The 15,563-nt window shown below is 41.0% G+C and overlaps 1 protein-coding gene across 1 annotated transcript in view; it reads right to left on the reverse strand.

Annotated features, from left to right (window-relative positions):
* Window positions 1-15,563, reverse strand: part of LOC140211217 (guanine nucleotide-binding protein G(i) subunit alpha-2) — a 321,281-nt gene that overhangs the window by 174,869 nt on the left and 130,849 nt on the right. Inside the window, exon 2 of the mRNA XM_072280827.1 lies at window positions 4,997-5,039. Within this exon, the coding sequence (XP_072136928.1) occupies window positions 4,997-5,039 (43 nt within the window). The remainder of the gene's footprint in view (window positions 1-4,996; window positions 5,040-15,563) is intronic.

Below are 15,563 nucleotides of genomic sequence, written 5' to 3' on the forward strand. Positions count from 1 at the left end.
GAAAATAAATCAACCATGATGGAATGGCGGAGCAGACGCAATGTGCCAAAGGGCCTGATAATGCTTCTATGTCTCATGGAAGGAAAGATAGGACTTGGAACTTGTGGCACTTTATGAGGTGAAGGAATGGGGGTTGTGGGTGACAAAGAAGCAGCACAGTGCTGAGCTTTGGTCTCAGTTGAGATTCAGCAAGCCGGTTTGTAAACTAGTGTTCACTGCAGTTGCAAGCCATCTGAGAGTCACAGTTAGAAAGGTATGATAACACATTTGAAGAGAAAAAACCTCTGAAACTGACGCTGGAACTGGAACTCAACAGGTCAGGCAACATCTATGGACAGGAATGAACAATTGATGTTTCTGACTAAACACTTACTAGGATTGTACATCTATGGCTGTAATTGTGAAATCATACTGAAAAACACAACTTGTTATTTTGGGACATAACAGTGCCCACTATTATACAAATTGATTGTCTAGTCTGGCAGGCCCAAGTACATGAATGCAATGGGCGATCACTGCCTTCCAATCTCATGGAAAAAACAGATAGAATTAATTTAGCCAAACAGCTGAAACAATAAGATGAAGAATATGCTTTGACTTCAGATCCTGTTTTATATAAAAGGGTTGAAGTTAAAACTAAATATGATTTTTTATTAACATACCCTATTGAAACTCAACTCTTAAAGGATAAAAGTCAATTTTATATTCATGGAGATAAAACAGGTAAATTATTGGCTAACCAAATTAAAACTTCTAGTGTTAAACGACAGATTAAATAAATTTATAAAGCTAATGGTATTAGGACAACTGATCATTTAGAAATAAATAATACTTTTAGGAAACTTTATTCTAAACTTTATCGTTCTGATCTTCTTAAAGATAATACTGTAATGGATAATTTTTTTTAGACCAAATAAATATCCCTACGCTTTCTGTTGATAACTGAAAATAGTTGGATCCATGTATTTCTCATGAAGAAATAGCCGAGGCTGTACGTTCACTGTATTCAGGGAAAGCTCCAGGTCCTGACTGATTTTCTGGAGAATTCTATAAGGCTTTTTCTTCTTTGCTTATACCTCATTTATATTCAGTTTTTTCAGATTCTTTTAAATTAGGTAGGCTGCTGCAATCTTTTTATGAAGCTCCTATTTCACTTATCCTTAAAAAAAATAAGAACCCAAATGAAATGTTCTTCATATAGACCGATTTCCTTACTTAATGTTGATGCTAAAATTCTATCTAAGGTTTTGGCCCGAGGATGGAAAATATCTTACCATCTATCATTTCTGACGATCAGACTGGTTTTATTAAAAATCGATATTCTCATTTTAATATTCGTCGATTATTAAATGTTATCTATTCTCCTTCTAAGGAGATATCGGAGTGTGTGATATCCTTAGACGCTGAGAAGGCTTCTGATCAGGTTGAATGGCATTACTTATTTAAAACCTTAGAAAAATTTAATTTTGGGTCCAACTTTATTCAATGGATTAAATTACTGTTCTTATCCCCTTTTGCTCGGGTTCTTACTAATTCTCAGAACTCTAAACCATTTTAACTTCAACGTGGAACCAGACAAGGTTGCCCTTTGAGTCCTTTGCTTTTTCACCTGGCTTCAGAACCTTTAGCTATTGCTTTTCGCAAATCTAATGATATCACTGGCATTTTATGGAAGGGTACTATCCACAAAGTTTCACTTTATGTGGATGATTTATCGCTTTACATTTCTAATATCGAAACTTCATTACCTTCTGTGCTTTCTCTACTCTCTTGTTTTAGTCAGTTTTCTGGATATAAGCTGAACCTACACAAGAGTGAACTTTGTCCTTTGAATAATTTGCCATTAACTGATATTAACCATCCTTTTAAAATTGTAAGAAAGCAATTCACTTATTTGTGTGTAAAAATTACTAAGAATTATAAATACCTATTCAAAGAAAATGTTCTTACTTTATTAAATTATATAAGAACATTATCAAATTGGTCACCCCTTTCGTTATCATTGATTGGTCGAATTAATTCCATTAAAATGAATGTTTTACCTAAATTTATACACCTCTTTCAGGCTTTACCCCTTTTTGATTCCTAAATCCTTTTTTATGACTCTCTGGACTCTATTTTATCCTCCTACATATGGAAAAATAAATGTTCTCGATTAAATAAAGTACATCTCCAGAAAGTTAAAAAGAATGGAGGTTTAGCTTTACCAAATTTTAGGTTTTATTACTGGGCAGCCAATATACGGAATCTCACGTTTTGGTTATACTATATTAATCATGAGATCTGTCCTGGGTGGGTTTCTTTAGAAGTTAACTCAGTTAATAAATTTTCTATTATCTCTCTTTTGGGATCTTCACTTCCTTTATCCTTAAGTTAGATAACTGAAAATGTGGTAGTCAAACATAGAGGATTTGGATACATTTCAGAAAACACTTTGGTTTATTGAGATTCTCCCTTTCTAGTCCTATTTTTAAATTTTCTTTTAAGCCTTCTATGATGTAGTTTTTAAACAATGGGAAGGATTGGGCATTACATGCTTCCGGGATCTGTTCGTTGGAGGAAGTCTTTCTTCGCTCGAACAATTGTCAACTAAATATAGTTTATCAAAAACCCATTTTTTTCGGTACTTACAAATTAGAGATTTTCTGCGATCTCAATTAGATACATTTCCTAATAGTCCTGATAAGAACGCATTAGATGAAATCCTTAATATGAAATTATTTTATAATGGTTCAATATCCAATATTTAAGATATATTGTTGGGAATGAGAAATGATTCATTAGACAAAATCAAGGTTTACAGACCTCAATTTATGAAGAAACTTGGAATGAGATTTTTAAATTGGTTAATACTTCATCGTTATGTGCTTGTCATTCCCTCCTACAATTTAAAGTGGTTCATAGGGCTTATATGACCAAGGAGAAGTTATATGGATATATCTCCCTACTGTGATAGGTGTAACAATGGAAAAGCTTCATTTACTCATGTGTTTTGGACATGCCCACGTCTTTGAAAATATTGGAAGTAAGTATTCCAAACTTCTGTACTCTAAAGTAAATTTTAAGCCTAATCCTTTGACTGCCCTATTTGGTATTGTTTGAAGGAAAGATATCATTTTGAAGACATCTGATTTGCACATTCTGGCTTTTATCTCTCTTATGGCTCGGAAAGCGCTTTTGTTTAAATGGAAGGATGCTGTTCCGCCTAATCATGCTCAGTGGTTACGGGATGTTACTGCATGTCTAAACTTAGAAAAGATTTGTTGTCCAATTTCTGAATCTCAAAATTTTCAAAATTGGTGGGGGCTGTTTTTAAATTATTTTCATAATCTTTGACTTCTTGTTAAAGTACAGAAGTTGGTTAATAGCACATTTTATTACCCGATAATTTTTTTTTCTTTCCCCCCTCCCCCCCCCCAGCTTCGACTTTGGTAGTGGGTGTAGATCTCTTTTTTTAAATAAAATTGTTTATATTCTAATATCCGAATTAATCTAATCTATATGAATATAGAGTAAGGAGTTTGTTAATGTGATTCAATATACTGTATCTGGTATTATTATATTTTTTCTTTTGTTTTCTAATATGTATTCTCTTAGACTCTGTATTCTTCTATATAGAAATCAATAAAAATATTGGAAAAGAAAAAATCAGATTACATGACCAAATGGCATCAATTTTAGATAGATTAGATTCAACTTTGTTATTGTGCCGAGTACAGATACAAAGCCAATGAAATGCACTTAGCATCTAACTAGAAATGCAAAAAATAGTGTTATTTACAAAATAACAGCAAATAAAAAGTAAGTGCTACAGCACACAAATATAAAAGTACGGAGACAGTATAAAATGGATGCAATACTGCTTAGTGATGTGAGGTGCAGCAGGGTCACAGCCTCAGGGAAGAAGCTCTTCCTGTACCTGCTGCTGCAGGAGCAGAGGCTCCTGTAGCGCCTACCGGATGGGAGGAGAGTAAAAAGTCCATGGTTAGGGTGAGATGCATCCTTGATAATGCCTTTCACCCTGCCCAGGCAGCTTTTCTCAGTATCTTAATGATAACAAGCTCAGAAAAGTGATGCAACTGCACTGGTAACATGGCAGTTGCTCCAAGTAGATTTGAGCCAATATGGAAACTCTTAACTACCCCTCTTCAATTATTGAAAACCTCACTTCCTGAACTTGAGTCTCACTCCAAATCTGAGCTTGAGCTTCATTGCTGACAGCTAATCCTTCTGCCACGATAGATTTAAGGTGGCCACATTTCCCCTATTTTTACCTGCACAATGATGCCTCGTTGAAAAGTAATTCATCTTGCACAGACCCATTTAAAGCACCCAATGCATTCAACCAAGCAAGATGTCTCACTACTGGTATTCATTGTCAAAATCTCCTACATCAGTCAATAATTCACAGTCATCCCTTAAAGTTAGAAGCTCCTTGCACCTTTTTCCAACTCTTAAGATTAATACGCTGATGGTACTGAATTAATTTATCATGCCTGAATCTTGAATCAATGCTTGGAAATCTTCAAGTGACAAGATGCAAGAGCAGGATTGAGCCATTCGGCCCATTGAGTCTACTCCGCCATGCCATCATGGCAGACTTATTATCCCTCTCAACACCATTTTCCTGCCTTCTCCCTGTAACTTTTGATGTACTTGCTAATCAAGAACCAATCAAACAGTGCTTTAAATATACTCAATGACTTGATCTCCATAGCCGCAGTGGCAATGTATTCCACAGATTCACCACCCTCTGGCTAAAGAAGTTCCTCACCTTTGCTCTAAATGACCATCCCTTTATTCTGAGGCTGTGCCCTCTTGTCCCAGACCCCCCCAGACTGTCCCAGGTTTCAAGGTTTATACGTCAATTACATGTTACTGAAAGTCAAATTAAGATGATGTCATTGTCAATCAAATAAAAAAAGACAGATCATTGTTGAGTCAAACTGGTCAAAACCTGCAAAAGCTGCCTAAAACTGCAAAAAGAAATACTTACTTCATCTGTTTCACAATTGTGCTTTTTCCTGATTCACCAGCACCTGTGAAAATTAAAAAAAAAGTTAATTTATTTCCAAGATCTACAATCTGATCATGAAACATTACACTATAATCTATTGGAGACTATACAACAGTTAACATTTAGCAGTAGGCTCAGCCTGTATTGATTGGAATATATTTAGAAAATGATGACTCGCACTCATGCAATTCCACTGCCTTCCCATCCACAAAAAAATGCTGAAGATCAGATTCTATTATTGATCAAATTCCAGTGTTCAGGGGATACGAAGAAAATTGACTATCCACAATCACAAAAGGGCATACTGCTTTCTTAAATTTGATTTTAAAATTTATATTTTGGTAAACAGGATGTCACTGAAATCTGTTCATTGTATGGTGAGGAAAATTAGAATTGATTGGTTGGAAATTCACAAACAGCTTATAATGGAATAGTAGCATGAATCACTACAGCTAACATCTCCCTTCCAAAGCGCAATAAATCTGTGTTGGTTGCTGAATATCAGACCTAAGTAGATTAACTTTCTCTTTTTTATATTAAAAAACAGAACGTTTATTAACGGTCTCTATTATGCCAGTTAAGAAATTTAAAATTTCAGTTTGAATGGTCTACACATTATTCATCTCTCAAGGCCCTTAAAAACACTCATATTTTGAATGATATCTCCCCACATCTTTCCAAACTCCGAAGAACACAACCACACTGTACGAGTCATCTCAGAACCAACTAAATGTAGCAATACTAGATGCCAAGGACTTGCCTAAACAGTACAAATAATAAGGCAGATTTCACTTTCGTGTCCCTTTCCACTTTGTTATTTAGGAAAACTTTATTCTAATTACGTGCTATTTTTTAAACGCAGCAATATTGCATCTATGCCATTTGTCCATTGGTTTCCCAACCATTTTCCTGCCATTTCTGATAGAGGCTGTTTTAAAATATTTCTCTCCACAGTTACAATGAGAGTACGAATCTGGTTGATAATTGTAGCAGAAATTTTCCAGACTGCAAAAACTAGACCTCAGTAATAAAATTACCGAATAATTACCCTCAAAACTGGCCACTTCATAACAAAGGACTATTCAGTGATATAGAAAAAAAGGTTTTGAAATAAGTTGCTTGATTTACATTTGACATGTGTGTGAATAAGGCGCTACATGTACATAATGGGTGGTGCTTCAATTTAATTCCAGACTTTTGTTTCACATTGAGTCATGCTGACATCTTTGTAAAAGGCACACCACATTGATACAAATATTGCAATATACAGTTAGTGTCACAACAAAAACTGACACTGGTTCAAAGCATTGAAATACAAATCCCCTCCAGCAACTACAGAGTACTCAAAAGTTCCAGACAGAAACAAAGGCCATTCCAGCCCCATCAACTTCATACATCTGTATATGGAATACAAAATTTCTTTCCTCCTCTGCTTGCACGACAAGTAGTCAAACCTCTTCTTTGTGCATATTAAAGTTTAAAATATTCAGAATATTCAGAATCCTTGGCACAAAAAGGTGACCCATTCTGCACTGGTCAGGGGAAGAAACTTGCCATTTACTACCTGCCTACCGGCAACTCCAGATTTCAAGAAGTATGATTTGAAGCTTTGTGTGTGGCTGCATCAGGTTGTGGGTAGAACCCAGGTATGTGGGCACCAAGTACCACTATGTGCCCAGGTTCTACCTGTCGGCCTGGCTATGAAGGATGGGTCTGGCCCAATTCCCGCGCAACGCCCCAGTCAGCTGGTCGTTGACACCATACCTGTCCTTTGTAGAAAAGTTCTTCCAGGACAACGCCTTTGACCACAGGGCCATCAGGCAGTGGTCGGCACGTAATGTCCTGCAGGCACTGCAGGAGAAGGACATGATGGACACAGTGGGGTGGTTCCCTGAGCAGACCGTCCAGTTGATCTGGTAAAATGCCTCATTGCCAGACCTCACCAACAGGCACCAGGACCTTGCCTGGCTGGCGGTGAGAGGGGCCCTCCCCGTCAGATCCCTCCTGTACACCCGGAATGTCGTCTCCACACCCCGCCGCCCACGGGAGGACTGCAGTGAGGAAGACACTGTGACTCACCTCTTTGCACACTGTGGATTCGCAGACAGGGTGTGGAGGAGGATGGACGGGCTAGTATCACGTTTCATCCCCAGCAGCTGCGTCACAGAAGACTCTCTGATCTACAGGCTGTTCCCAGCGACATACATGGAGACCAACATCCGATGCTGCTGGCAGATCATCAACTCGGTGAAGGACGCTCTTTGGTCGGCCCGAAACTTGCTGATCTACCAGCACATGGAGATGTCCGTGGGAGAACGGTGCCGACTGGCACATTCTCTGCTGCAGGAGTACGTGCTGAGGGACGCACTGAAACTTGGTGCAGCCACCGCAAGGGCCCGCTGGGGAAGGACCACGGGTTAGGATTCTTTTCCCACTGGAGTGGGAGGGGTCGGGTGGCGGGGAGTATACCTCTCAACAATGGTGTGGAAAGGTGAAACAACAGAGTGCCACGTGGGGGCTAGAAGTGTGGAAATGAAAAGACAGTAATGGAAACATATGTAAAGGATTGACAGTCATTGAATAGTTTGTTGTACGTAAATTTTTGAATAAAGTATATTTTGTAAAAAAAAATGATTTATCTTTGAAATGCAATGAAAACCCATTCAAAGTGAATGGCAATTAGAGATGAGAAAGAAAAACTGGATTCTTCAGTGATCAATCCCATGAATTAATTCCTTCTAAATTAACTGAGAAATTGATTTTCAATAAAATGTCTTTCTACATCCACACCTTAAGAGGATACAATTACTCTTGTCAATGGTGCACTGATAAACATCTAAGCTGTCAAAGGAGAGCTTGCTCGGTGGAAGAACAAGCTGGACACTCAGGGACTTGGGCTACTTTCTTTGAATATTTGTGACTGAATGTTTTTCCTAAAATGTAACCATATTTGCTATTTGTGCTGCATGTAATTTATTTTGCACCTTGGCCCCAGAGAAATGTCATTTCATTTCTCTATTTATTCATGGTTGGTTGAATGATAATTAAACTTAAACATGAATGCCCTCTATAAGCCCAGCAGTTGAATTATTCCATACCATAGCTATGGATCAGATTCTAAGTCAATCACGTAATCACCTGTGTACTTGCCCTTTGTATGAATGAAAGTCAATAAACGGATACTCTTCTCCAAAATCAAATGCAAGTGTTAATTCCTAATAACTTTTGTCATCACAGTTTCACATTAAATACAGCTAATTAAGGACTGGTGACCAACAATCTGATCAAGTTGAAGGAAACCCAACCAGATCTTGACAAATGAAAGCAGTTATGAAGTCACCTTCCTACTCAGCTTAACAGCTAAAAATCTTCAAATAAAATGAAATTTTGCACTTCAAAAGAATGCAAGTACTACAAATCTGATTTTCATGCTTATGCATCTAATTTAGTTGCCAAACCTGCAGTGGAAATGCTGACTAAATGGAGAACAGCAGCTTTTTTTTTTATTATTGATGTTGATTGTAAAATGCCAATAACTCATTTCAAAGTTCAAAGTAAATTTATCATCAGAGTACCTACATGTCACCATATACTACCTTGAGATTCATTTCCTTGAAGGTATTCACAGTACAAATTCTGAAATCAGGCCCATATTTAAATCATGAGGGTACAAGTTTGATGTGCAGGTAATTTTTTTAGAAAATGAATCAACAGAACCTAATTTCTGAAGACCATGCGTGAATATTATGAGATTCATGTAGACAAAAAAGACAAATGGGAGACAGAAGAGACTGCAGGCGCCAGTGTCACCTGTTTACAGCCGCCCAGGAGAGAGGCATTGGAGTTGGTGCATTCCACAGAAGGCAGTGTGGCACGGAGTCCAAGCTGGAGTCAATACTGTTCCCTGGTATTTGCTCAGCAGAGGACAAGCTGCATTGTGTTAGACTGCTACAACATTCATGGACTCAGAGCCTTGGATTGTATTTTTTTTTGTGTGTGATTGTAATTTACTGAAATCTTATATGTGTTTGCTATTTTGTATGTACTATATGTGCCACATGCTCCATATGACTGTTGATACTGTGTTTGCACCTTGGACCCAGAGGAACACTTTCTTTTGGTTGTATTCATGGGTTTTCATTTATGGTTGAATGACTATTGAACTTGAAAACAGTAGTAACAAAAGTACGGGAGAGCTCAAGAATCAGGCAGCATTTATGAAGTGAAATGGACTACTGAGATTTCAGGTCGAGACCCTTCATCAGGAATGATGCTGGACTCGCTGAGATCCTTCAGTTCCTTTTTGTAAAGCAGAAACAAAAATGAAATTCTGTCTCACAACTTATCTTCACAGGCATGAGCTAAATGGCTTCCAGCATTTTGATTGTTCCATAACATAAAATGACAATGAGCGATAACTGGTCCAAGGGAAACTTAATTTCAATTCCAAATCCTTTAAACACAAATCTCCAGTAGGTCACCATTAATAAACAAGATTTTTTCCATTATATAATCACTTGTATATTAAAATGTAATATTTCCACCCATGTTTTTGCATATTACAATAAATGGTATAATGAATAACGTAGAACATTTGGTAAACTAAATTTCACACAAAATCAGAAATAGCTCTGTAATGCCCTGCTTCATATCTTTATGCTGTAGATATTTCATTTTAGCAGTTCTGCAAGAGCAGACCATTCTGCTTTCAGCCTGTTTGGGTTATCGTTGAAAATGAGGGATGATGAGGAATGTGTGCTATCCAATTAGGATGCTGGAGCTGGGGGCGGGGGGGGGCATTTTTTTTTGGTGAGGGACATTCAGGTTGGTCTTGGGTCTTTTGTTTTCCCCCAGCCAGAGATGGAGAGAGAAGATGCTGGAGAGAACCAGTCGGAGGATATGACCCAGTGGGGAAACCTATTTGTTTGAGATAGACTGCGAGCAACATTCAGAAACTGGTGCGTGCTTCCACATACGCCGAGGGCCCAACGCACGAGTGACCGAGAAGTTCAAGATCAGTTTCAACTTCAGCACATTTGACTTTAATTATAATCGGCTTGTTTTGTTAAGATTCATAAATATAATTGCTTTCATCAAATGCAGTCTGCTGTCTGTTATTTCTTGGCACTGAGTTGTAACAGAGTAGCAAATTACACATCACACAAACCAGGCTATGGGGTGGGAGGACCATTTCAGTCTCACGGGTTTGGCAGGACTGGAGTATGTATTCCCTAAATTTACGCAACCAAGGAAACCAGGTGGTTTCAGCTCCTATAAAAGACATCCAGACAACAGGTTGACAAGGTGTAAGAAGAGAGAGGGAAGACAGTTTAAAGAGACAAGATCACACACACACACACCCACCCACCCCTCTGGGTATCATTGTGCTCAATGAGAGAATCTTTTGCATTACACACCTTTCCAAATTAGACACTCGTCATCACTCTTTAATCATCACCGGCTATAATACAAAGTCAAGTCAAGTCACTTTTTATTGTCATTTTGACCATAACTGCTGGTATAGTACACAGTAAAAATGAGACGTTTTTCAGGACCATGGCGTTACATGAAACAATACAAAAACTACACCGAACTATGTAAAACAACACAAGAACTACACTAGACTACAGACCTACCCAGGACTGCGTAAAGTGCACAAAACAGTGCAGGCATTACAATAAATAATAAACAAGGCACAGTAGCGGGCAGTAGGTTGGTGTCAGTCCAGGCTCTGGGTATTGAGGAGTCTGATGGCTTGAGGGAAGAAACTGTTAGATAGTCTGGTCGTGAAAGCCCAAATGCTTAGGTGCCTTTTGCCAGATGGCAGGAGGGAGAAGAGTTTGTATGAGGGGTGTGTAGGGTCCTTCATAATGCTGTTTGCTTTGCGGATGCAGTGTGTGGTGTAAATCTCTGTAATGGCGGAAAGAGAGACCCCGATGATCTTCTCAGCTGACCTCACTATCCGCTGCAGGGTCTTGTGATCTGAGACGGTGCAATTTCCGAAGCAGGCCGTGATGCAGCTGCTCAGGACTGGGCAATATCCACTACTTTTTATGTAGACTTTTCTCATAGAAGGGCATTGACGTTTCCATACCAGGCCAGATGCAACCAATCCATATACTCTCCACCACACATCTATAGAAGTATGTCAAAGTTTTTGCTGATATGTCAAATCTTGGAAAAGTCCAAAGGAAGTAGGGGCACTGCTGTGCTTTCTTCATAATGGCACGTACGTGCTGGGCTCATGACAGGTTCTCTGAAATACTAACACTTAAAGTTGCTGACCCTCTCCACATCTGATCCGCCAATGACGACTGGCTCATGGATCTCTGGCTTCATCTTCCTATAGTCAATAATCAGCTCCTTGGTTTTGCTGACACTGCATGAGAGGTTGTTGCTGTGACACCACTCAGCCACATGTTCAATCTCCCTCCAAAGTACTGATTTGTCATCACTTTTAAATTGGCCAGTAGCAGGGATGTCATCAGCAAAGTTACATATGGTATTGGAGCTGTCCTTTATCTCACAGTCATAAGTGTAAAATGAGTAGAGCAGGAGGCTCAGCAATTAGCCTTGTGGTGCCCCTATGCTGATGGGAGATTGTGGAGGAGATGTTGTTGCCAATCCGAATTGACTGAAGTCTGCAAATGAGGAAATCGGGCATCCAGTTGCACAGGAGGTATTGAAGTCTCAAGACTTGAAGCTTATGAATAATTTTGAGAGGATGATAGTATTAAGTGCAGAGCTGTAGTCAACGAAGAACATCCTGATGTATGCCTCTTCACTGTCCAGATGTTCCAGTATTGAGTGAAGAGCCAATGAAATGACATCTGTTGTTGATCCATTGTGATGGTAGGCAAACTGGTGTTAATTCAAGTCACTTCTCAGGCAGGAGTTCTCAAAACACTTCATTGTGAATGCAAGTGCTGCTGGGCAATAGTCATTGTGGTAGGTTGCCACTTTCTTCTTAGGAACCAGTACAATTCAGGCCTGTTGATGCAGATAGGTACATCATACTGCAAGAGCAAGACGTTGAAGATATTGGTAAACACTTCAGCCAGTTGATCAGTACAGGTCTTTGGTATTCATCCAGGTACCCCATCTGAGTTGGATGCTTTCTGTGGGTTCACCCTCTGCAGAATGCGCTCTTGTCACCTTCAGAGACCGAAAACACAGGGTCATAAGGGCTGTGGGAGTTCATGAAGGTGCCTCCATGCTTTGATAGTCAAAGCATTGTGTTCATCTGGGAGTGAAGCTTTGTTGTCATCTATCGCTTGGTTTTACTTTGTAGGAGGTTGTTATAGGACAACTTAATTCTTGTACATAAAGTTATTAAGAGCTTTGATGAAGGGCACCAGTTTCCAGATGAAGATAGACTGGTGACCAGAGAGTACAAGGGAAAGTAACGATAAGAGGGGGAGGGGGAGGGGGGGGAGGGGGAGAGGGGGAGAGGGGGAGAGGGGGAGAGGGGGGGGAGGGGGAGAGGGGGGGAGGGGGGGGAGGGGGGGAGGGGGGGAGGGGGGGAGGGGGGGAGAGGGGGAGAGGGGGAGAGGGGGAGGGGGGGGAGGGGGGGGAGGGGGGGAGAGGGGGAGAGGGGGAGAGGGGGAGAGGGGGAGAGGGGGAGGGAGAGGGAGAGGGAAAAAAAATAAAAGTAATGTGATCCTACTCTAGTACCCAAAAGGATGGTTACATAATGTTCACAAAAGATGTTGCATGAACACTTGAAAGGGAAGTGATTTACACTGTTGAGAGAAAGGATTGAAGACACACTAGCATGGGCTGAATAGCCTGCTCGTCTTGCATTATTTGGGTATGTTTAAATAGAAGAGTCACGTTACCCTGATCAAATTTGGGATAAAGAATGATAACTGCACCTGTGGAATGGGGACTGACATTTCAACATACTGCAGTGGCATGCTGGCACATCCTTGGGCTCAGGGCCAACTGGTCATGAAAAGTTCAAAATCGGCAAATTATACATGTGCAATGACAGATTCCAATTTAATCATCATATGAAAACCAGAAACAGTGAAATTCATCACTACTCAATGGTAGACCCATTGTTTCAGCTTGCTGCTGCCCCACCAAACTCATTTCTGCATACCTCAACACTGTTTTATCCCCCCTTGCTCAATCCCTTCCCACCTATGTTCCTGACACTTCTCATGCTCTGGATTTTTTCAATAATTTTAATGTTCCCTAGCCCCCACTACCTTATTTTCACCACCGATGTCCAGTCCCTATACACCTCCATCCCCCACCACAAAGGTCTCAAAGCTCTCCACTTCTTTTTGGATTCCAGACCTAACCGGTTCCCCTCTACCACTCTCCTCCATCTAGTGGAATTAGTCCTTACTTTGAATAATTTATCCTTTGGCTCCTCCGACTCCCTCCAAACTAAAGGTGTAGCCATAGGCACCCATATGGGTCCCAGCTATGCCTGCCTTTTTGTTGGCTTTGTGGAACAGTCCATGTTCCAAACCTATACTGGTATCCATCCCCCACTTTTCCTTTGCTACATCAACAACTGCATTGGCGCTGCTTCCTGCACGCATGCTGAGCTCGTTGACTTCATTAACTTTGCCTCCAACTTTCACCCTGCCCTCAAGGCTACCTGGTCCATTTCCGACACCTCCCTCCCCTTTCTTGATCTTTCTGTCTCTATCTCTGGAGACAGCTTATCTACTGATGTCTACTATAAGCCTACGGACTCTCACAGCTACCTGGACTATTACTCTTCCCACCCTGTCTCTTGCAAAAATGCCATCCTCTTCTCGCAATTCCTCCGTCTCCGCCACATCTGCTCTCAGGATGAGGCCTTTCATTCCAGAACAAAGGAGATGTCTTCCTTTTTTAAAGAAAGGGGCTTCCCTTCCTCCACCATCAACTCTGCTTTCAAACTCATCTCTCCCATTTCACGCATACCTGTTCTCACCCCATCCTCCCACCACCCCACTAGGGATAGGGTTCCCCTTGTCCTCACTTACCACCCCACCAGCCTCCGGGTCCAACATATTATTCTCCATAACTTCCGCCACCTCCAACGGGATCCCACCACCAAGCACATCTTTCCCTCCCCCGTCTTTCTGCTTTCCGCAGAGATAGCTCCCTATGCGACTCCTTTGTCCATTCGTTCCCCCCCCCCACCCCTTCCCATCGATCTCCCTCCCGGCACTTATCCTTGTAAGCGGAACAAGTGCTACACATGCCCATACATTTCCTCCCTCACCACCATTCAGGGCCCCAGACAGTCCTTCCAGGTGAGGCGACACTTCACCTGTGAGTCGGCTGGTGTGATATACTGCGTCCAGTGCTCCCGGTGCTGCCTTCTATATATTGGTGAGACCCGATGCAGACTGGGAGACCATTTCGCTGAACACCTACGCTCTGTCCGCCAGAGAAAGCAGGATCTCCCGGTGGCCACACATTTTAATTCCACGTCCCATTCCCATTCTGATATGTCTATCCACGGCCTCCTCTACTGTCAAAATAAAGCCACACTAAGGTTGGAGGAACAACACCTTATATTCCGTCTGGATAGCCTCCAACCTGATGGCATGAACATGGACTTGTCTAACTTTCGTTAATGCCCCTCCTCCCGTTCTTACCCCATCCCTTATTTAATAATTTTTTTCCTCTTTTTTTCCTCTCTCTCTCTGTCCCTCTCACAATACCTCCTTGCCTGCTTTCCATCTTCCTCTGGCACTCCCCTCCCCATTTCTTTCTCCCTCGGCCTCCCGTCCCATAACCCTCTCCTTTTTGCCAATCAACTTTCCAGCTCTTAGCTCTATCCCTCCCCTTCCTGTCTTCTCCTATCATTTCAGATCTACCCCTCCCCCCTCCCACTTCCAAATCTCTTACTATCTCTTCTTTCGGTTAGTCCTGACAAAGAGTCTCGGCCCGAAACATCGACTGTGCTTCTTCCTATGGATGCTGTCTGGCCTGCTGCATTCCACCAGCATTTTGTGTGTGTTACTTGAATTTCCAGCATCTGCAGATTTCCTCATGTTTGTGAAATTCATCAATAGTGTTAACAACCAACACACGCAAGGAAGGGCTGGGGTTAGCCCACAATTGATGCTACATGTTTCTGCGCCAACATAACATGCCCACAATGTTCAGGAAAAGCAAACAAGACAACAGCAGCAAAACAAGCCTCTTTCCCATCCCAGGACAGGTTGTCTCTGGGCCTCTAGTCTTTGTCCCCAGATTTTCAGACGTAGGGCCAACAAATTCGAGGCTCAGAACTCACATATTGAGCCAAGCATCTTACTAGAGTGAAGAGGTAGGCATCAAAAAGTACAAATACTACATACACTCAGTGGCCTTTATTAGGTATCTCTCGTACCTAATAAAGTAACCACTGAGTATATGTTCATGGTCTTGCACTACTCTAGTCCATCCACTTCAAGATTTAATGTGCCGTGTTCAGAGATGCTCTTCTGCACACCACTGTTGTAACACATGGTTACTTGAGTTACTGTCACTTTCCTGTCAGCTTGAACCAGTCTGCCCATTCTCTTCTTACCCTCCCTCATTAACGAGA

Source organism: Mobula birostris, chromosome 16 (genome assembly GCF_030028105.1).
Source record: "Mobula birostris isolate sMobBir1 chromosome 16, sMobBir1.hap1, whole genome shotgun sequence".
Classification (NCBI taxonomy): domain Eukaryota; kingdom Metazoa; phylum Chordata; class Chondrichthyes; order Myliobatiformes; family Myliobatidae; genus Mobula; species Mobula birostris.